Consider the following 22,161-nt stretch of genomic DNA (forward strand, 5'->3'; position numbering starts at 1 on the left):
CACGGCATGTCCACAACACCCGTGAAGTGAAAAGAGAATACAATGATTTGCAAATCCTTTTCAACTTATATTCAATTGAGTAGACTGCAAAGACAAGATATTTCATGTTCACACTGGAAAACTTTGTTATTTTTTGCAAATATTAGCTCATTTGGGATTTGATGCCTGCAACATGTTTCAAAAAAGCTGGCACAAGTGGGAAAAAAGAGTGAGAAAGTTGAGGAATGCTCATCCGACACTTATTTGGAGCATCCCACAGGTGAACGGGCTAATTGGGAACAGGTGGGTGCCATGATTGGGTATAAAAGCAGCTTCCATGAAATGCTCAGTCGTTCACAAACAAGGACGGGGCGAGGGTCACCACTTTGTCAACAAATGCCTGAGCAAATTGTTTAAGAACAACATTTCTCAAGCAGCTATTGCAAGGAATTTAGGGATTTCACCATCCACGCTCCGTAATATCATCAAAAGGTTCAGAGAATCTGGAGAAATCACTGCACGTAAGCCATGATATTACACACCTTGGATCCCTCAGGCGATACTGCATCAAAAAGCCACATCGGCGTGTAAAGGATATCACCACATGGGTTCAGGAACACTTCAGGAAACCACTGTCAGTAGCTACAGTTGGTCGCTACATCTGTAAGTGCAAGTTAAAACTCTACTATGCAAAGCAACAGACATGTATCAACAACACCCAGAAACGCTGTTGGCTTCGCTGGGCCCGAGTTCATCTAAGATGAATCGATGCAAAGTGTAAAAGTGTTCTGTGGTCTGACGAGTCCACTTTTCAAATTGTTTTTTGGAAACTGTGGACTAAAGAGGAAAAGAACCATCCGGACTGTTCTAGGGTGAAGGTGTAAAAGGCAGCATGTGTGATGGTATGGGGGTGTATTAGTGGCCAAGACATGGGTAACTTACACATCTGTGAAGGCGCCATTAATGCTGAAAGGTACATACAGCTTTTGGAGCAACATATGCAACGTTATCACGGACGCCCCTGCTTATTTTAGCAAAATGATGCCAAGCCACGTGTTACAACAGCATGGCTTCATAGTAAAAGAGTGCAGGTACCAGACTGGCCTGCCTGTAGTCCAGACATTGAAAAAGTGTGGTGCAATATGAAGGCTAAAATATGAGAAGGGAGACTGTTGAACAACTTCACTGCTTTTGGCGTCTGTATTGTGGTCATAATAATAATAATAATACATAATAATCCACTTCATGTTGTCATTGTTGTTTCTTCCAGTGGTACACAGACAAGGATCATAATCTCAGAGGCTCCGCCTTCCACCACACCTACACCTTGATGAGTCACTTCCTCAACAAATGTCTCGTTTCTTCCAAATAACAACAAATGACTTATTTTTTTGTACTTTTGATGACTGTATATATTATGTTTACTTATGGATTCTCTTTTTTACTTTCATGGTAAAACCACTCTGGTGTTCAGTTCATGAACTGTTTTGAAATAAACGCCATTTAAAATGATGGATTCTGCATTGCTGTGACTTACATGACACTTTTTATTTTTATTTATATTAGTTCTTCGTTAAGAATTTTAAAATGATGTCAACAACGTTAAAATAAATATAATATAGTAAGATGATATACAATTTGAGGATCAAATGGGACGAAAATACATAAATAAATACATAAACGTGTTATTAAAAGTGGTATTATTAATTATTTATGTATTATTATTATTATTATTTATTTATTTATTCATTTATTATTTTATCAATTATTAATTATTAATTATGGGCCTGCTGCAATACTGTATCAGTGAATGGAACCGTCGGAAAGGTCTCATTGGCGCTAATTTTAACTGTTAGCGTGCTAACGTTAGCATGCTAACACACTAACAATAAAGTGCTAACCTTTTTTTTTTTTCAAATTTTACACTTTTTTCTCTAATTCCACTGCCATACACCTTACAGTCATAACACTTGGTATGTGACACGTGCTAACTGATAGCATGCTAGCATTAGCTTACTAGAATGCTAAAATTAGCATGCTAACTTCTTGGGCTAGTTTTGCAACCTTTTGACCTATAGTCATATAACTTGGCATGTGAAACATGTTCCCTGTTAGCATGCTAACATTTACATGCTAACTTTTTCAGCTAAATTCACACTTTTTTCCTTAATTCCCCAGCCAAACACCTTACAGTCATATAACTTGGTATGTGACACATGCTAACTGATAGCATGCTAACGTTAGTTTACTAGAACGCTAAAATTAGCATGCTAACTTCTTGAGCTAGTTTTGCAACCTTTTAACCTGGAGTCATATAACTTGGTACGGGACACTTGTAAACTGTTAGCATGCTAACATTAAAGTGCTAACTTTTTTTTTGATAAATGTCCTTATTTTTTTCTCTCCAATTCCCCAGCCATACACCTTACAGTCATATAACTTGGTATGTGACACATGCTAACTGATAGCATGCTAACGTTAGCTTACTAGAATGCTAAAATTTGCATGCTAACTTCTTGAGCTAGTTCTGCAACCTTTTAACCTGGAGTCACATAACTTGGTACGGGACACTTGTAAACTGTTAGCATGCTAACATTAAAGTGCTAACTTTTTTTTTGATAAATGTCCTTATTTTTTTCTCTCCAATTCCCCAACCATACACCTTACAGTCATATTACTTGGTATGTGACACATGCTAACTGATAGCATGCTAATGTTAGCTTACTAGAATGCTAAAATTTGCATGCTAACTTCTTGAGCTAGTTCTGCAACCTTTTAACCTAGAGTCATATAACTTGGTACGGGACACTTGTAAACTGTTAGCATGCTAACATTAAAGTGCTAACTTTTTTTTTGCTAAATGTCCTCTTTTTTTCTCTCCAATTCCCCAGCCATACACCTTACAGTCATATAACTTGGTATGTGACACATGCTAACTGATAGCATGCTAACGTTAGCTTACTAGCATGCTAACATCTTGAGCTAGTTTTGCAACCTATTACCCTAGAGTCATATAAATTGGTACGTGACACATATAAACTGTTAGCATGCTAACTTTAAAGTGCTAACTTTTTTTTTTGCTAAACATACTCTTTTTTTTACTCTATAACTTGGTATGTGACACGTGCTAACTGATAGCATGCTAATGTTAGCTTACTAGCATGCTAACTTCTTGAGCTAGTTTTGCAACCTTTTACCCTAGAGTCATATAACCTGGTACGTGACACTTGTAAACTGTTAGCATGCTAACATTAAAGTGCTAACTTTTTTTTGCTAAATGTACTCTCCCCCCCCCTCTTAATTCCCCAGCCATACACCTTACAGCCGTATAACTTGGTATGTGGCACAAGCTAACTTTTATCATGCTCGCGTTAGCTTGCTAGCATGCTAACATTAGCATGCTAACTTTTTGAGCTAGTTTCGCAACCGTTTACCCCAGAGTCATATAACTTGGTACGTGACGCTTGTTAACTTTTAGCGTGCAAACGATAGCATGCTAGCTAGCTAACTTAAGCATGCTAACTTTTTCATCTAATTGTACACTTGTTTCCTCTATTTCCGCAGCCATACACCTTTGAGTCATATAACTTGTTATGTGAAACACGCTGACTGTTATCATGCTATCGTTAGCACACATGCTAAGTGTTAGCATTTCTATGTAAACATGCTACTGTTTTAGGCTAGCTCTGTGGCTCATTGTGTACAGTTACACCTAAAAATCACAGTTTCTAAGTACAACGGCTTCCGTGGGAATTATGTAGTTAATTATTATCATTATTAAATGCATTAATGTGTTTTTAAAGTGACAATAAATAATTTAAAGCCGACAAAGTCAGTGGGCGGATCCTAACACCTGGTTGGTCGCCCTGAGTTTTGACCGATAAATTGTTTATAAATTCAAGTGCTGACGAAAAGGTTCATGAAATAATGGAAACAATAACTACATTTTTATTGGACTAAATATGAAATACCAATATAATGTAATCAGTAATTAAATTATGTAATAATTAGTTGAATATTTAAACAAATAATTAATATTAGCTCTACATTAAAATAGACATTTTAACACATTTATGTATTTAACTCCAATTGTAGTTATTTCATGACACATTCAAGTCATTATTTAAATCACTAATTGTAGTTCATTAATGACAACTTTAGTGCAAACTAGATGTGATCAGGATGAGGTGTTTGTTAGGTGTTGAAAGTGACCTAAGTGAGCACTAGAGGTGATCAGGATGAGGTGTTTGTTAGATGAACCTAAGCGAGCACTGGAGTGTTTGTGGAAGTCAAATAGAAGCAAGCAGTGAGACAGAAGTCAAATAGAAGCAAGCAGTGAGACAGAAGCAGTGAGACAGAAGTCAAATAGAAGCAAGCAGTGAGACAGAAGCTGAGTAATGGACGGAGCGTAAAGATGTTCCAGTGACGGAGGATCACCTCGGGATCAGTCAGCCTGGTGGCGACTATAAAAGAGCGAGCACGCCAAGTGTCGGTCTTGAGAAACTGAAGAATTCAGAAGGAGGAAAAGGAAGAGGAAGAGGAAGAGAAAGAAGAAGAGGAAGAAGAAGAAGAAGAAGAAGATCACCTGTGCAGCCAACCAGCAAACACTTCCTTCAGAGGCTCCTCAGAAAAGGTTCACAGGTGAGATTTGTTTGCTTTTTCTTCCCGACAAATGATAAATTATTTGATATTTACTTTGTTCACATATCAAATATTTGATATTTACTTTGTTCACATATCAAATATTTGATATTTACTTTTTTTACATATAAAATATTTGATATTTACTTTGTTCACATATCAAATATTTGATATTTACTTTGTTTACATATCAAATATTTGATATTTACTTTGTTTACATATCAAATATTTGATATTTACTTTGTTTACATATCAAATATTTGATATTTACTTTTTTTACATATAAAATATTTGATATTTACTTTGTTCACATATCAAATATTTGATATTTACTTTGTTTACATATCAAATATTTGATATTTACTTTGTTTACATATCAAATAGTTTACATTTACTTTGTTCACATATCAAATATTTGATATTTACTTTGTTCACATATCAAATATTTGATATTTACTTTGTTCACATATCAAATATTTGATATTTACTTTGTTCACATATCAAAAATTTGATATTTACTTTTTTTACATATAAAATATTTGATATTTACTTTGTTCACATATCAAATATTTGATATTTACTTTGTTTACATATCAAATATTTGATATTTACTTAGTTTACATATAAAATATTTGATATTTACTTTGTTTACATATAAAATATTTGATATTTACTTTGTTCCCATATCAAATATTTGCACCCACTGATGATAAACCTTCTTTCTTTGGTGACATGGAGCTCAAATTGGCAGATTATGTTGATTCTGATATTATTATGGGTGGAGATCTAAATTGAACAATAAATCCAAATATTGATAAAACTGGTAAGATTGTTAAACTTAAGAAATCCGTTTTTTCTCTTCTGAAATGAATGCAAACTCTTAACCTAATATATATTTGGAGAACCTTAAATCCATATGCGAAGGATTTCACTTTCTATTCAAACAGACATCAGTCTTTTTCAAGAATTAAAATGTTCTTTGTTCCCGAGGCAATTGTAGAAAACGTGCAGGCTAAAATTCACCCAATAATTATTTCTGATCATAGTCCAATTCAAATCCACGTAAGCTTTCCTCCTGTCGCTTTCCAATTCAAACAATGGAACATTAATATTTCCTTATTAGATAGTGAGGAAAATAAATGACGAATTAAAGAATTTATCTTCAATTTCGACTCTTTAAAATTCAAAATTCAACCGAAAAAAAGAAGAGAAACACTAGCTAATTTGAATATTTTAGAAAAAATTAAAAAAATAATTTATGGAACATCATTACTAATTTTTCCTGATTAAGATTAATTTTAGAATTTTGATGACATGTTTTAAATAGGTTAAAATCCAATCCTGTCGCTTTCCAATTCAAACAATGGAACATTAATATTTCCTTATTAGATAGTGAGGAAAATAAATTACGAATTAAATAATTTATTTTTCAGATTTTATAAAAAATCCTGATTAAGATTAATTTTAGAATTTTAATGACATGTTTTAAATAGGTTAAAATCCAATCCTGTCGCTTTCCAATTCAAACAATGGAACATTAATATTTCCTTATTAGATAGTGAGGAAAATAAATTACGAATTAAAGAATTTATTTTTCAGATTTTATAAAAAATCCTGATTAAGATTAATTTTAGAATTTTGTTGACATGTTTTAAATAGGTTAAAATCCAATCATGTCGCTTTCGAATTCAAACAATGGAACATTAATATTTCCTTATTAGATAGTGAGGAAAATAAATTACGAATTAAAGAATTTATCTTCAATTTCGACTCTTTAAAATTCAAAATTCAACCGAAAAAAAGAAGAGAAAAAGTAGCTAATTCGAATATTTTTGAAAAAATTAAAAAAATAATTTATGGAACATCATTACTAATTTTTCCTGATTAAGATTAATTTTAGAATTTTGATGACATGTTTTAAATAGGTTAAAATCCAATCCTGTCGCTTTCCAATTCAAACAATGGAACATTAATATTTCCTTATTAGATAGTGAGGAAAATAAATGACGAATTAAAGAATTTATTTTTCAGATTTTATAAAAAATCCTGATTAAGATTAATTTTAGAATTTTGATGACATGTTTTAAATAGGTTAAAATCCAATCATGTCGCTTTCGAATTCAAACAATGGAACATTAATATTTCCTTATTAGATAGTGAGGAAAATAAATTACGAATTAAAGAATTTATCTTCAATTTCGACTCTTTAAAATTCAAAATTCAACCGAAAAAAAGAAGAGAAAAACTAGCTAATTCGAATATTTTTTAAAAAATTAAAAAAAGAATTTATGGAACATCATTACTAATTTTTCCTGATTAAGATTAATTTTAGAATTTTGATGACATGTTTTAAATAGGTTAAAATCCAATCCTGTCGCTTTCCAATTCAAACAATGGAACATTAATATTTCCTTATTAGATAGTGAGGAAAATAAATTACGAATTAAAGAATTTATTTTTCAGATTTTATAAAAAATCCTGATTAAGATTAATTTTAGAATTTTGATGACATGTTTTAAATAGGTTAAAATCCAATCCTGTCGCTTTCCAATTCAAACAATGGAACATTAATATTTTGAAAACATAGTTTATCTTCAATTTCGACTCTTTAAAATTCAAAATTCAACCGAAAAAAAGAAGAGAAAAACTAGCTAATTCGAATATTTTTGAAAAAATTAAAAAAATAATTTATGGAACATCATTACTAATTTTTCCTGATTAAGATTAATTTTAGAATTTTGATGACATGTTTTAAATAGGTTAAAATCCAATCCTGTTGCTTTCCAATTCAAACAATGGAACATTCATATTTTGAAAACATAGTTTATCTTCAATTTCGACTCTTTAAAATTCAAAATTCAACCGAAAAAAAGAAGAGAAAAACTAGCTAATTCGAATATTTTTGAAAAAATTAAAAGAAGAATTTATGGAACATCATTACTAATTTTTTCTGATTAAGATTAATTTTAGAATTTTGATGACATGTTTTAAATAGGTTAAAATCCAATCCTGTCGCTTTCCAATTCAAACAATGGAACATTAATATTTCCTTATTAGATAGTGAGGAAAATAAATGACGAATTAAAGAATTTATTTTTCAGATTTTATAAAAAATCCTGATTAAGATTAATTTTAGAATTTTGATGACATGTTTTAAATAGGTTAAAATCCAATCCTGTCGCTTTCCAATTCAAACAATGGAACATTAATATTTTGAAAACATAGTTTATCTTCAATTTCGACTCTTTAAAATTCAAAATTCAACCGGAAAAAAAGAAGAGAAAAACTAGCTAATTCGAATATTTTTTTAAAAATTAAAAAAAGAATTTATGGAACATCATTACTAATTTTTCCTGATTAAGATTAATTTTAGAATTTTGATGACATGTTTTAAATAGGTTAAAATCCAATCCTGTCGCTTTCCAATTCAAACAATGGAACATTAATATTTCCTTATTAGATAGTGAGGAAAATAAATTACGAATTAAAGAATTTATTTTTCAGATTTTATAAAAAATCCTGATTAAGATTAATTTTAGAATTTTGATGACATGTTTTAAATAGGTTAAAATCCAATTCTGTCGCTTTCCAATTCAAACAATGGAACATTAATATTTTGAAAACATAGTTTATCTTCAATTTCGACTCTTTAAAATTCAAAATTCAACCGAAAAAAAGAAGAGAAAAACTAGCAAATTCGAATATTTTTGAAAAAATTAAAAAAAGAATTTATGGAACATCATTACTAATTTTTCCTGATTAAGATTAATTTTAGAATTTTGATGACATGTTTTAAATAGGTTAAAATCCAATCCTGTCGCTTTCCAATTCAAACAATGGAACATTAATATTTCCTTATTAGATAGTGAGGAAAATAAATTACGAATTAAAGAATTTATTTTTCAGATTTTATAAAAAATCCTGATTAAGATTAATTTTAGAATTTTGATGACATGTTTTAAATAGGTTAAAATCCAATCCTGTCGCTTTCCAATTCAAACAATGGAACATTAATATTTTGAAAACATAGTTTATCTTCAATTTCGACTCTTTAAAATTCAAAATTCAACCGAAAAAAAGAAGAGAAAAACTAGCTAATTCGAATATTTTTGAAAAAATTAAAAAAATAATTTATGGAACATCATTACTAATTTTTCCTGATTAAGATTAATTTTAGAATTTTGATGACATGTTTTAAATAGGTTAAAATCCAATCCTGTTGCTTTCCAATTCAAACAATGGAACATTCATATTTTGAAAACATAGTTTATCTTCAATTTCGACTCTTTAAAATTCAAAATTCAACCGAAAAAAAGAAGAGAAAAACTAGCTAATTCGAATATTTTTGAAAAAATTAAAAGAAGAATTTATGGAACATCATTACTAATTTTTTCTGATTAAGATTAATTTTAGAATTTTGATGACATGTTTTAAATAGGTTAAAATCCAATCCTGTCGCTTTCCAATTCAAACAATGGAACATTAATATTTCCTTATTAGATAGTGAGGAAAATAAATGACGAATTAAAGAATTTATTTTTCAGATTTTATAAAAAATCCTGATTAAGATTAATTTTAGAATTTTGATGACATGTTTTAAATAGGTTAAAATCCAATCCTGTCGCTTTCCAATTCAAACAATGGAACATTAATATTTTGAAAACATAGTTTATCTTCAATTTCGACTCTTTAAAATTCAAAATTCAACCGGAAAAAAAGAAGAGAAAAACTAGCTAATTCGAATATTTTTTTAAAAATTAAAAAAAGAATTTATGGAACATCATTACTAATTTTTCCTGATTAAGATTAATTTTAGAATTTTGATGACATGTTTTAAATAGGTTAAAATCCAATCCTGTCGCTTTCCAATTCAAACAATGGAACATTAATATTTCCTTATTAGATAGTGAGGAAAATAAATTACGAATTAAAGAATTTATTTTTCAGATTTTATAAAAAATCCTGATTAAGATTAATTTTAGAATTTTGATGACATGTTTTAAATAGGTTAAAATCCAATTCTGTCGCTTTCCAATTCAAACAATGGAACATTAATATTTTGAAAACATAGTTTATCTTCAATTTCGACTCTTTAAAATTCAAAATTCAACCGAAAAAAAGAAGAGAAAAACTAGCAAATTCGAATATTTTTGAAAAAATTAAAAAAAGAATTTATGGAACATCATTACTAATTTTTCCTGATTAAGATTAATTTTAGAATTTTGATGACATGTTTTAAATAGGTTAAAATCCAATCCTGTCGCTTTCCAATTCAAACAATGGAACATTAATATTTCCTTATTAGATAGTGAGGAAAATAAATTACGAATTAAAGAATTTATTTTTCAGATTTTATAAAAAATCCTGATTAAGATTAATTTTAGAATTTTGATGACATGTTTTAAATAGGTTAAAATCCAATCCTGTCGCTTTCCAATTCAAACAATGGAACATTAATATTTTGAAAACATAGTTTATCTTCAATTTCGACTCTTTAAAATTCAAAATTCAACCGAAAAAAAGAAGAGAAAAACTAGCTAATTCGAATATTTTTGAAAAAATTAAAAAAAGAATTTATGGAACATCATTACTAATTTTTCCTGATTAAGATTAATTTTAGAATTTTGATGACATGTTTTAAATAGGTTAAAATCCAATCCTGTCGCTTTCCAATTCAAAGAATGGAACATTAATATTTCCTTATTAGATAGTGAGGAAAATGAATTACGAATTAAATAATTTATTTTTCAGATTTTATAAAAAATCCTGATTAAGATTAATTTTAGAATTTTGATGACATGTTTTAAATAGGTTAAAATCCAATCCTGTCGCTTTCCAATTCAAACAATGGAACATTAATATTTTGAAAACATAGTTTATCTTCAATTTCGACTCTTTAAAATTCAAAATTCAACCGAAAAAAGAAGAGAAAAACTAGCTAATTGGAATATTTTTGAAAAAATTAAAAAAAGAATTTATGGAACATCATTACTAATTTTTCCTGATTAAGATTAATTTTAGAATTTTGATGACATGTTTTAAATAGGTTAAAATCCAATCCTGTCGCTTTCCAATTCAAACAATGGAACATTAATATTTCCTTATTAGATAGTGAGGAAAATAAATTACGAATTAAAGAATTTATTTTTCAGATTTTATAAAAAATCCTGATTAAGATTAATTTTAGAATATTGATGACATGTTTTAAATAGGTTAAAATCCAATCCTGTCGCTTTCCAATTCAAACAATGGAACATTAATATTTTGAAAACATAGTTTATCTTCAATTTCGACTCTTTAAAATTCAAAATTCAACCGAAAAAAGAAGAGAAAAACTAGCTAATTGGAATATTTTTGAAAAAATTAAGAAAATAATTTATGGAACATCATTACTAATTTTTCCTGATTAAGATTAATTTTAGAATTTTGATGACATGTTTTAAATAGGTTAAAATCCAATCCTGTCGCTTTCCAATTCAAACAATGGAACATTAATATTTCCTTATTAGATAGTGAGGAAAATAAATGACGAATTAAATAATTTATTTTTCAGATTTTATAAAAAATCCTGATTAAGATTAATTTTAGAATTTTGATGACATGTTTTAAATAGGTTAAAATCCAATCCTGTCGCTTTCCAATTCAAACAATGGAACATTAATATTTTGAAAACATAGTTTATCTTCAATTTCGACTCTTTAAAATTCAAAATTCAACCGAAAAAAAGAAGAGAAAAACTAGCTAATTCGAATATTTTTGAAAAAATTAAAAAAAGAATTTATGGAACATCATTACTAATTTTTCCTGATTAAGATTAATTTTAGAATTTTGATGACATGTTTTAAATAGGTTAAAATCCAATCCTGTCGCTTTCCAATTCAAACAATGGAACATTAATATTTCCTTATTAGATAGTGAGGAAAATAAATTACGAATTAAATAATTTATTTTTCAGATTTTATAAAAAATCCTGATTAAGATTAATTTTAGAATTTTAATGACATGTTTTAAATAGGTTAAAATCCAATCCTGTCGCTTTCCAATTCAAACAATGGAACATTAATATTTCCTTATTAGATAGTGAGGAAAATAAATTACGAATTAAAGAATTTATTTTTCAGATTTTATAAAAAATCCTGATTAAGATTAATTTTAGAATTTTGTTGACATGTTTTAAATAGGTTAAAATCCAATCATGTCGCTTTCGAATTCAAACAATGGAACATTAATATTTCCTTATTAGATAGTGAGGAAAATAAATTACGAATTAAAGAATTTATCTTCAATTTCGACTCTTTAAAATTCAAAATTCAACCGAAAAAAAGAAGAGAAAAAGTAGCTAATTCGAATATTTTTGAAAAAATTAAAAAAATAATTTATGGAACATCATTACTAATTTTTCCTGATTAAGATTAATTTTAGAATTTTGATGACATGTTTTAAATAGGTTAAAATCCAATCCTGTCGCTTTCCAATTCAAACAATGGAACATTAATATTTCCTTATTAGATAGTGAGGAAAATAAATGACGAATTAAAGAATTTATTTTTCAGATTTTATAAAAAATCCTGATTAAGATTAATTTTAGAATTTTGATGACATGTTTTAAATAGGTTAAAATCCAATCATGTCGCTTTCGAATTCAAACAATGGAACATTAATATTTCCTTATTAGATAGTGAGGAAAATAAATTACGAATTAAAGAATTTATCTTCAATTTCGACTCTTTAAAATTCAAAATTCAACCGAAAAAAAGAAGAGAAAAACTAGCTAATTCGAATATTTTTTAAAAAATTAAAAAAAGAATTTATGGAACATCATTACTAATTTTTCCTGATTAAGATTAATTTTAGAATTTTGATGACATGTTTTAAATAGGTTAAAATCCAATCCTGTCGCTTTCCAATTCAAACAATGGAACATTAATATTTCCTTATTAGATAGTGAGGAAAATAAATTACGAATTAAAGAATTTATTTTTCAGATTTTATAAAAAATCCTGATTAAGATTAATTTTAGAATTTTGATGACATGTTTTAAATAGGTTAAAATCCAATCCTGTCGCTTTCCAATTCAAACAATGGAACATTAATATTTTGAAAACATAGTTTATCTTCAATTTCGACTCTTTAAAATTCAAAATTCAACCGAAAAAAAGAAGAGAAAAACTAGCTAATTCGAATATTTTTGAAAAAATTAAAAAAATAATTTATGGAACATCATTACTAATTTTTCCTGATTAAGATTAATTTTAGAATTTTGATGACATGTTTTAAATAGGTTAAAATCCAATCCTGTTGCTTTCCAATTCAAACAATGGAACATTCATATTTTGAAAACATAGTTTATCTTCAATTTCGACTCTTTAAAATTCAAAATTCAACCGAAAAAAAGAAGAGAAAAACTAGCTAATTCGAATATTTTTGAAAAAATTAAAAGAAGAATTTATGGAACATCATTACTAATTTTTTCTGATTAAGATTAATTTTAGAATTTTGATGACATGTTTTAAATAGGTTAAAATCCAATCCTGTCGCTTTCCAATTCAAACAATGGAACATTAATATTTCCTTATTAGATAGTGAGGAAAATAAATGACGAATTAAAGAATTTATTTTTCAGATTTTATAAAAAATCCTGATTAAGATTAATTTTAGAATTTTGATGACATGTTTTAAATAGGTTAAAATCCAATCCTGTCGCTTTCCAATTCAAACAATGGAACATTAATATTTTGAAAACATAGTTTATCTTCAATTTCGACTCTTTAAAATTCAAAATTCAACCGGAAAAAAAGAAGAGAAAAACTAGCTAATTCGAATATTTTTTTAAAAATTAAAAAAAGAATTTATGGAACATCATTACTAATTTTTCCTGATTAAGATTAATTTTAGAATTTTGATGACATGTTTTAAATAGGTTAAAATCCAATCCTGTCGCTTTCCAATTCAAACAATGGAACATTAATATTTCCTTATTAGATAGTGAGGAAAATAAATTACGAATTAAAGAATTTATTTTTCAGATTTTATAAAAAATCCTGATTAAGATTAATTTTAGAATTTTGATGACATGTTTTAAATAGGTTAAAATCCAATTCTGTCGCTTTCCAATTCAAACAATGGAACATTAATATTTTGAAAACATAGTTTATCTTCAATTTCGACTCTTTAAAATTCAAAATTCAACCGAAAAAAAGAAGAGAAAAACTAGCAAATTCGAATATTTTTGAAAAAATTAAAAAAAGAATTTATGGAACATCATTACTAATTTTTCCTGATTAAGATTAATTTTAGAATTTTGATGACATGTTTTAAATAGGTTAAAATCCAATCCTGTCGCTTTCCAATTCAAACAATGGAACATTAATATTTCCTTATTAGATAGTGAGGAAAATAAATTACGAATTAAAGAATTTATTTTTCAGATTTTATAAAAAATCCTGATTAAGATTAATTTTAGAATTTTGATGACATGTTTTAAATAGGTTAAAATCCAATCCTGTCGCTTTCCAATTCAAACAATGGAACATTAATATTTTGAAAACATAGTTTATCTTCAATTTCGACTCTTTAAAATTCAAAATTCAACCGAAAAAAAGAAGAGAAAAACTAGCTAATTCGAATATTTTTGAAAAAATTAAAAAAATAATTTATGGAACATCATTACTAATTTTTCCTGATTAAGATTAATTTTAGAATTTTGATGACATGTTTTAAATAGGTTAAAATCCAATCCTGTTGCTTTCCAATTCAAACAATGGAACATTCATATTTTGAAAACATAGTTTATCTTCAATTTCGACTCTTTAAAATTCAAAATTCAACCGAAAAAAAGAAGAGAAAAACTAGCTAATTCGAATATTTTTGAAAAAATTAAAAGAAGAATTTATGGAACATCATTACTAATTTTTTCTGATTAAGATTAATTTTAGAATTTTGATGACATGTTTTAAATAGGTTAAAATCCAATCCTGTCGCTTTCCAATTCAAACAATGGAACATTAATATTTCCTTATTAGATAGTGAGGAAAATAAATGACGAATTAAAGAATTTATTTTTCAGATTTTATAAAAAATCCTGATTAAGATTAATTTTAGAATTTTGATGACATGTTTTAAATAGGTTAAAATCCAATCCTGTCGCTTTCCAATTCAAACAATGGAACATTAATATTTTGAAAACATAGTTTATCTTCAATTTCGACTCTTTAAAATTCAAAATTCAACCGGAAAAAAAGAAGAGAAAAACTAGCTAATTCGAATATTTTTTTAAAAATTAAAAAAAGAATTTATGGAACATCATTACTAATTTTTCCTGATTAAGATTAATTTTAGAATTTTGATGACATGTTTTAAATAGGTTAAAATCCAATCCTGTCGCTTTCCAATTCAAACAATGGAACATTAATATTTCCTTATTAGATAGTGAGGAAAATAAATTACGAATTAAAGAATTTATTTTTCAGATTTTATAAAAAATCCTGATTAAGATTAATTTTAGAATTTTGATGACATGTTTTAAATAGGTTAAAATCCAATTCTGTCGCTTTCCAATTCAAACAATGGAACATTAATATTTTGAAAACATAGTTTATCTTCAATTTCGACTCTTTAAAATTCAAAATTCAACCGAAAAAAAGAAGAGAAAAACTAGCAAATTCGAATATTTTTGAAAAAATTAAAAAAAGAATTTATGGAACATCATTACTAATTTTTCCTGATTAAGATTAATTTTAGAATTTTGATGACATGTTTTAAATAGGTTAAAATCCAATCCTGTCGCTTTCCAATTCAAACAATGGAACATTAATATTTCCTTATTAGATAGTGAGGAAAATAAATTACGAATTAAAGAATTTATTTTTCAGATTTTATAAAAAATCCTGATTAAGATTAATTTTAGAATTTTGATGACATGTTTTAAATAGGTTAAAATCCAATCCTGTCGCTTTCCAATTCAAACAATGGAACATTAATATTTTGAAAACATAGTTTATCTTCAATTTCGACTCTTTAAAATTCAAAATTCAACCGAAAAAAAGAAGAGAAAAACTAGCTAATTCGAATATTTTTGAAAAAATTAAAAAAAGAATTTATGGAACATCATTACTAATTTTTCCTGATTAAGATTAATTTTAGAATTTTGATGACATGTTTTAAATAGGTTAAAATCCAATCCTGTCGCTTTCCAATTCAAAGAATGGAACATTAATATTTCCTTATTAGATAGTGAGGAAAATGAATTACGAATTAAATAATTTATTTTTCAGATTTTATAAAAAATCCTGATTAAGATTAATTTTAGAATTTTGATGACATGTTTTAAATAGGTTAAAATCCAATCCTGTCGCTTTCCAATTCAAACAATGGAACATTAATATTTTGAAAACATAGTTTATCTTCAATTTCGACTCTTTAAAATTCAAAATTCAACCGAAAAAAGAAGAGAAAAACTAGCTAATTGGAATATTTTTGAAAAAATTAAAAAAAGAATTTATGGAACATCATTACTAATTTTTCCTGATTAAGATTAATTTTAGAATTTTGATGACATGTTTTAAATAGGTTAAAATCCAATCCTGTCGCTTTCCAATTCAAACAATGGAACATTAATATTTCCTTATTAGATAGTGAGGAAAATAAATTACGAATTAAAGAATTTATTTTTCAGATTTTATAAAAAATCCTGATTAAGATTAATTTTAGAATATTGATGACATGTTTTAAATAGGTTAAAATCCAATCCTGTCGCTTTCCAATTCAAACAATGGAACATTAATATTTTGAAAACATAGTTTATCTTCAATTTCGACTCTTTAAAATTCAAAATTCAACCGAAAAAAGAAGAGAAAAACTAGCTAATTGGAATATTTTTGAAAAAATTAAGAAAATAATTTATGGAACATCATTACTAATTTTTCCTGATTAAGATTAATTTTAGAATTTTGATGACATGTTTTAAATAGGTTAAAATCCAATCCTGTCGCTTTCCAATTCAAACAATGGAACATTAATATTTCCTTATTAGATAGTGAGGAAAATAAATGACGAATTAAATAATTTATTTTTCAGATTTTATAAAAAATCCTGATTAAGATTAATTTTAGAATTTTGATGACATGTTTTAAATAGGTTAAAATCCAATCCTGTCGCTTTCCAATTCAAACAATGGAACATTAATATTTTGAAAACATAGTTTATCTTCAATTTCGACTCTTTAAAATTCAAAATTCAACCGAAAAAAAGAAGAGAAAAACTAGCTAATTCGAATATTTTTGAAAAAATTAAAAAAAGAATTTATGGAACATCATTACTAATTTTTCCTGATTAAGATTAATTTTAGAATTTTGATGACATGTTTTAAATAGGTTAAAATCCAATCCTGTCGCTTTCCAATTCAAACAATGGAACATTAATATTTCCTTATTAGATAGTGAGGAAAATAAATTACGAATTAAATAATTTATTTTTCAGATTTTATAAAAAAATCCGTTTTTTTCAGTCGCTAACAAGCGTTTTTCTAAACAGTAGTCACATTTTCAAAACTCTAAACACGATTAGCACAACATGGGTCCTTTGTGGCCATACCATTCACACATTTCATGTTGTTTTCACACAATATGCAGTCAGTGAACACATTTATATAATGCTTACATTTTCTTAACAGACAAGCTATACCTCCAAACAAAATGATGGATTGTTTTTGTATTATTTACAAATGTTAACACACAACATCCCACAATTGCAAACACAATATTCCAAACCTTAGATACAGTATAAAAACCTCTGCTAGAAATAATAGTACCAACATTTTTTTTTTTTCTCCAATATTTGTGGCACTGGCGTGGCGCCCCCTGATGGACGGCGCCCTTAGCATTTGCCTATACGGCCTATGCCACGGGCCGGCCCTGGTCTTCCTTATCCCACAGCAGTATGTAGTGTTGATGCAGAGAAGGCATTCCACCGCATAAACTGCTCATTTATGTTTTGCACATTACGTAAATTTGGATTTGGATATAATTTGATACAATGGATTAAGATGCTTTATACAAGGCCCATGGCATCAGTCAAAACCAATAATCATATTTCAGAACCTTTTTCGTTAAAAAGAGGAGTAAAACAGGGATGTCCTGCATCTGGATTATTATTTAATTTGGTTATTGAACCCTTAGCTGCAAAAATAAGAAGTGAAGATAATATTCATGGTATAAAAAGTGGCTCTCAGTATAATAAGCTATGGATGTATTGTAACTTCTCTCTTCACTATATCAATAATGTCATCACTGAATATGGCTGTTTATCAGGGTATAAAGTTAATTGGGACAAACGTGACATATTACCACTTAATAAACACTGCAAGAAATCACAGGTTCAGAACTCCAAAATTAAATGGAAAGAGGCAAAAATCATACATCTAGGACTACATATTACACCAAACCTTTATGCAAGTAGAGATCTAAATCTTAAACATTTAAAAAATAAGATAGAATCCAAAATGGAACTCTGGTCACGTCTCCAAATATCACTTTGGGGTCGGGTGAACATAGTAAAAATTAGTATACTGCCAGCAGTTAATTACATACTGAAAAGGATGCCTGTCCTAATTAATAAAAGTTGGTTTAAGAAAATACATACAATGATATCACATTTTATATGGTGTGGAAAGAAGGCCAGTTGTTCATACTTAAGGTTGTCTTGTACACAAGATAAAGGAGGACTGCAATTACCAAACTTCTTACATTATTATATCTCCTTCGGTTGTGAACAAGCAAGCCACTTATTTCATTCTTCTGCAGATAAGGACTGGATCAACATTGAAAAAAATATGTTAATGAATTTGGACATTGATGTGGGGAGCTTATATTATATTAAAAAAATACCTAATGAATTGAGGCAGAGCCCAATAGAAGCCACCTTTAACATTCTAAAACTGTGCCAAAAAATACTAGGAATCAAGTCAATGACATCTGTCAATCAACCGCTTTGGTACAATCCTAATATTATCATTAATAAAAATGTGGTTAAATGGACAACATGGAAAGACAGAGGTATTACTAAACCTCATCAAATTATTAATACAAACTCTTTTAAACCATTCAATGATTTAGTTGATCAATATAATGTACCCATAAATCATTTTTTTACATTTTATCTCTTTAAAACACGCTGTAAATAAAAGCATATCCTCTGAAAGTATGTCTTTAAATAGCCATGAACTGGAAGATGCACTTTTTAATCAAGATACAACTAAGAAATTAATTAAACTATTTTATGGAATAATAAATGAACACCGCACTAGAAATGCAAATGATGCATGTGTTCGGAAATGGATGATGGACTTAAACATTTTAGATGAAAGAGACATATGGAATGATATTTGGAAAAATGCCAATAAGCCCTTTAGAAGCATTAAAGATAAGCTGACTCAATTTAAGATATTGAATAGATTGTATTTTACATCTTCTCAGCTGTTTAAAATTGGTGTAGTAGATAGCAAGTTATGTATGAAGTGTCGGGCAGCCGAGGCAACTCTTGTTCATTTATTGTGGGAATGTCAGACAATAAAAGAGTTATGGTTGAAAACAACAAAAGAAGCAATCACATTCCTTAATGTAAACATCCCAATGACACTGCAAACTTGTATTCTTGGGGATCTCCATCAATTTAGTAACGTGTCATCAAAGAGTAAAAATGCATTTCTTTCAATATGCATCATAACAAAAAGGGTAATATTAAAAAAAATGGATGGATGTTGATAGTCCAATTCATACTGACTGGTATACACAAGCTATGGAGATGATATTAGTAGAAAAAACTGCATTTAGTTGAGATAATAATGAGTCATATATTGGAATATGGGATCCATTATTTAAATTTGTTTCAACTTTTAAATAAACCAAAATATGACTTATTATATCTTTGTGGAAAATGAGAGCTTATGAGATGTGATGCAAGTGTAAGCCACTGTCACACTATTGTTCTTTTCTAATTTGTATTATGTTTTTATATATCAATGAGGGATTTTTAATCACTGCTATTTTGAAATGGTTACTAATATTGATGCTGTTGTCGATAATGTTCATTTTTGTTTCACTACATTTGTATTGTTTCGTGTCATGTTTGTGTCTCCTCAATTGCTCTCAATTGCTCTGTTTATTGTTGTTCTTAGTGTTGCTGGGACGGGTTTGGTTTTGGAATTGTATTGCATTGTTGTGGTGTTGTTGTGTATTGTTTTGTTGATTGATTAATAAATTCATATAAAAAAAATATATATAAAAAAAAAGATATTTACTTTGTTCACATATCAAATATTTGATATTTACTTTGTTCACATATCAAATATTTGATATTTACTTTGTTCACATACGAAATATTTAATATTTACTTTATTCACATATCAAATATTTGATATTTACTTTGTTCACATATCAAATATTTGATATTTAATTTGTTCACATATCAAATATTTGATATTTACTTTGCTCACATATCAAATATTTAATATTTACTTTGTTCACATATCAAATATTTGATATTTATTTTGTTCACATATCAAATATTTGATATTTACTTTGTTTACATATCAAATATTTGATATGTACTTTGTTTACATATCAAATATTTGGTATTTACTTTGTTTACATATCCGATATTGGATATTTACTTTGTTCACATATCAAATATTTGATATTTACTTTGTTCACATATCAAATATTTGATATTTACTTTGTTCACATATCAAATACTTAATATTTACTTTATTCACATATCAAATATTTGATATTTACTTTGTTCACATATCAAATATTTGATATTTACTTTGTTCACGTATCAAATATTTGATATTTACTTTGTTTACATATCAAATATTTGATATTTACTTTGTTCACATATCAAATATTTAATATTTACTTTATTCACATATCAAATATTTGATATTTACTTTGTTCACATATCAAATATTTGATATTTACTTTGTTTACATATCAAATATTTGATATTTACTTTGCTTACATATCAAATATTTGGTATTTACTTTGTTTACATATCCGATATTGGATATTTACTTTGTTTACATTTAAAATATTTGATATTTACTTTGTTTAAATATAAAATATTTGATATTTACTTTGTTTACATATACAATATTTGGTATTTACTTTGTTCACATATCAAATATTTTATATTTACTTTGTTTACATATCAAACATTTGATATTTAACTTGTTCACATATCAAATATTTGATATTTACTTTGTTTACATATCCAATATTTGATATATACTTTGTTTACATATCCAATATTTGATATTTACTTTATTTACATATCCAATATTTGATATTTACTTTATTTACATATCAAATATTTGATATAAACTTTGCTTACATATCAACTATTTGATATTTACTTTGTTCACATATCAAATATTTGATAATTACTTTGCTTACATATCAAATATTTGGTATTTACTTTGTTTACAAATAAAATACATTATATTTACTTTGGTTACATTTAAAATATTTGATTATTTACTTTGTTTGCACATCAAATACTTGATATTTATTTTGTTTACATATCAAATATTTGATATTTACTTTGTTCACATATCAAATATTTGACATTTACTTTGTTTACCTGTGGATTTGACTTGTTCCAGAAAGTGAAAGGATGAACCACGCTCACTCGTTAGTCGGACTGTGGCTCCTCGTCATCATCCAAAGCAGCTGGCAGCTTTCTGACCACAACACCAACTCAGTGTAAGCTAAAGTATTTTCTTTTGAAAATATAACATCTACAGCAATTTCTGTTGAAAATATATAATCTACAGCATTTTATTTTGAAAAATATATCAACTACAGCATTTTATTCATGAAAATATACCAACTACAGCATTTTATTTTGGAAATATATCATCTACAGCATTTTATTTTGAAAAATATATTAACTACAGCATTTTATTTTGAAAATAAATAGTCTACAGAATTTTATTTGGGAAATATATAGTAGATAGCATTTTCTATTAGACATATATAATCACATTTTATTATTTTAGAAATAATCTACAACATTTTTTTGAAATATAATCTACAGCACTTTCTTTTGAAAATATATTATCTACACAATTTTCTTTTAAAAAATAATCTACAACATTTTTGAAAATACAAAATGTACAACATTTTTCAATATATAATCTACAGCATTTTCTTTTGAAAATATATAATCACAGCATTTTATTTTAGAAATAATCTACAAAATGTTTTTTAAATATAATCTACAGCATTTTCTTTTGAAAATATATAATAACAGCACTTTCTCTTGGAAATAATACACAACATTTTTTAAAACATATCTACAGCATTTTCTTTTGAAAATGTATCATCTACAGCATTTTATTTTGAAAATATATAATCTACAGCATTTTATTTAGAAAAATATATTAGCTACATCATTTTATTTTGAAAATAAATAGTCTACAAAATGTTGTTTTGGAAATATATAATAGATAGCATTTTCTTTTAGAAATATATAATCACAGTT

General features: G+C 27.0%; 3 protein-coding genes across 2 annotated transcripts in view; 2 read left to right on the top strand and 1 right to left on the bottom strand.

Moving 5' to 3' along the window:
- The window catches only part of LOC133665229 (dipeptidyl peptidase 4-like), a 57,803-nt gene extending 56,321 nt beyond the window's left edge, over nucleotides 1–1,482 (top strand). The window contains exon 26 of the mRNA XM_062070480.1: nucleotides 1,250–1,482. Coding sequence (XP_061926464.1) covers nucleotides 1,250–1,351 — 102 coding nt within the window. The 3' untranslated portion in view covers nucleotides 1,352–1,482. The remainder of the gene's footprint in view (nucleotides 1–1,249) is intronic.
- LOC133664322 (sodium-driven chloride bicarbonate exchanger-like) overlaps nucleotides 1–22,161 on the bottom strand; it is a 337,500-nt gene that overhangs the window by 151,759 nt on the left and 163,580 nt on the right.
- The window catches only part of LOC133665220 (glucagon-2-like), a 29,283-nt gene continuing 11,355 nt past the window's right edge, over nucleotides 4,234–22,161 (top strand). Inside the window, exons 1-3 of the mRNA XM_062070471.1 lie at nucleotides 4,234–4,285; nucleotides 4,480–4,620; nucleotides 21,281–21,380. Coding sequence (XP_061926455.1) covers nucleotides 4,234–4,285; nucleotides 4,480–4,620; nucleotides 21,281–21,380 — 293 coding nt within the window. The remainder of the gene's footprint in view (nucleotides 4,286–4,479; nucleotides 4,621–21,280; nucleotides 21,381–22,161) is intronic.

The sequence above is a fragment of the Entelurus aequoreus genome, linkage group LG14 (assembly GCF_033978785.1).
Source record: "Entelurus aequoreus isolate RoL-2023_Sb linkage group LG14, RoL_Eaeq_v1.1, whole genome shotgun sequence".
Classification (NCBI taxonomy): Eukaryota; Metazoa; Chordata; class Actinopteri; order Syngnathiformes; family Syngnathidae; genus Entelurus; species Entelurus aequoreus.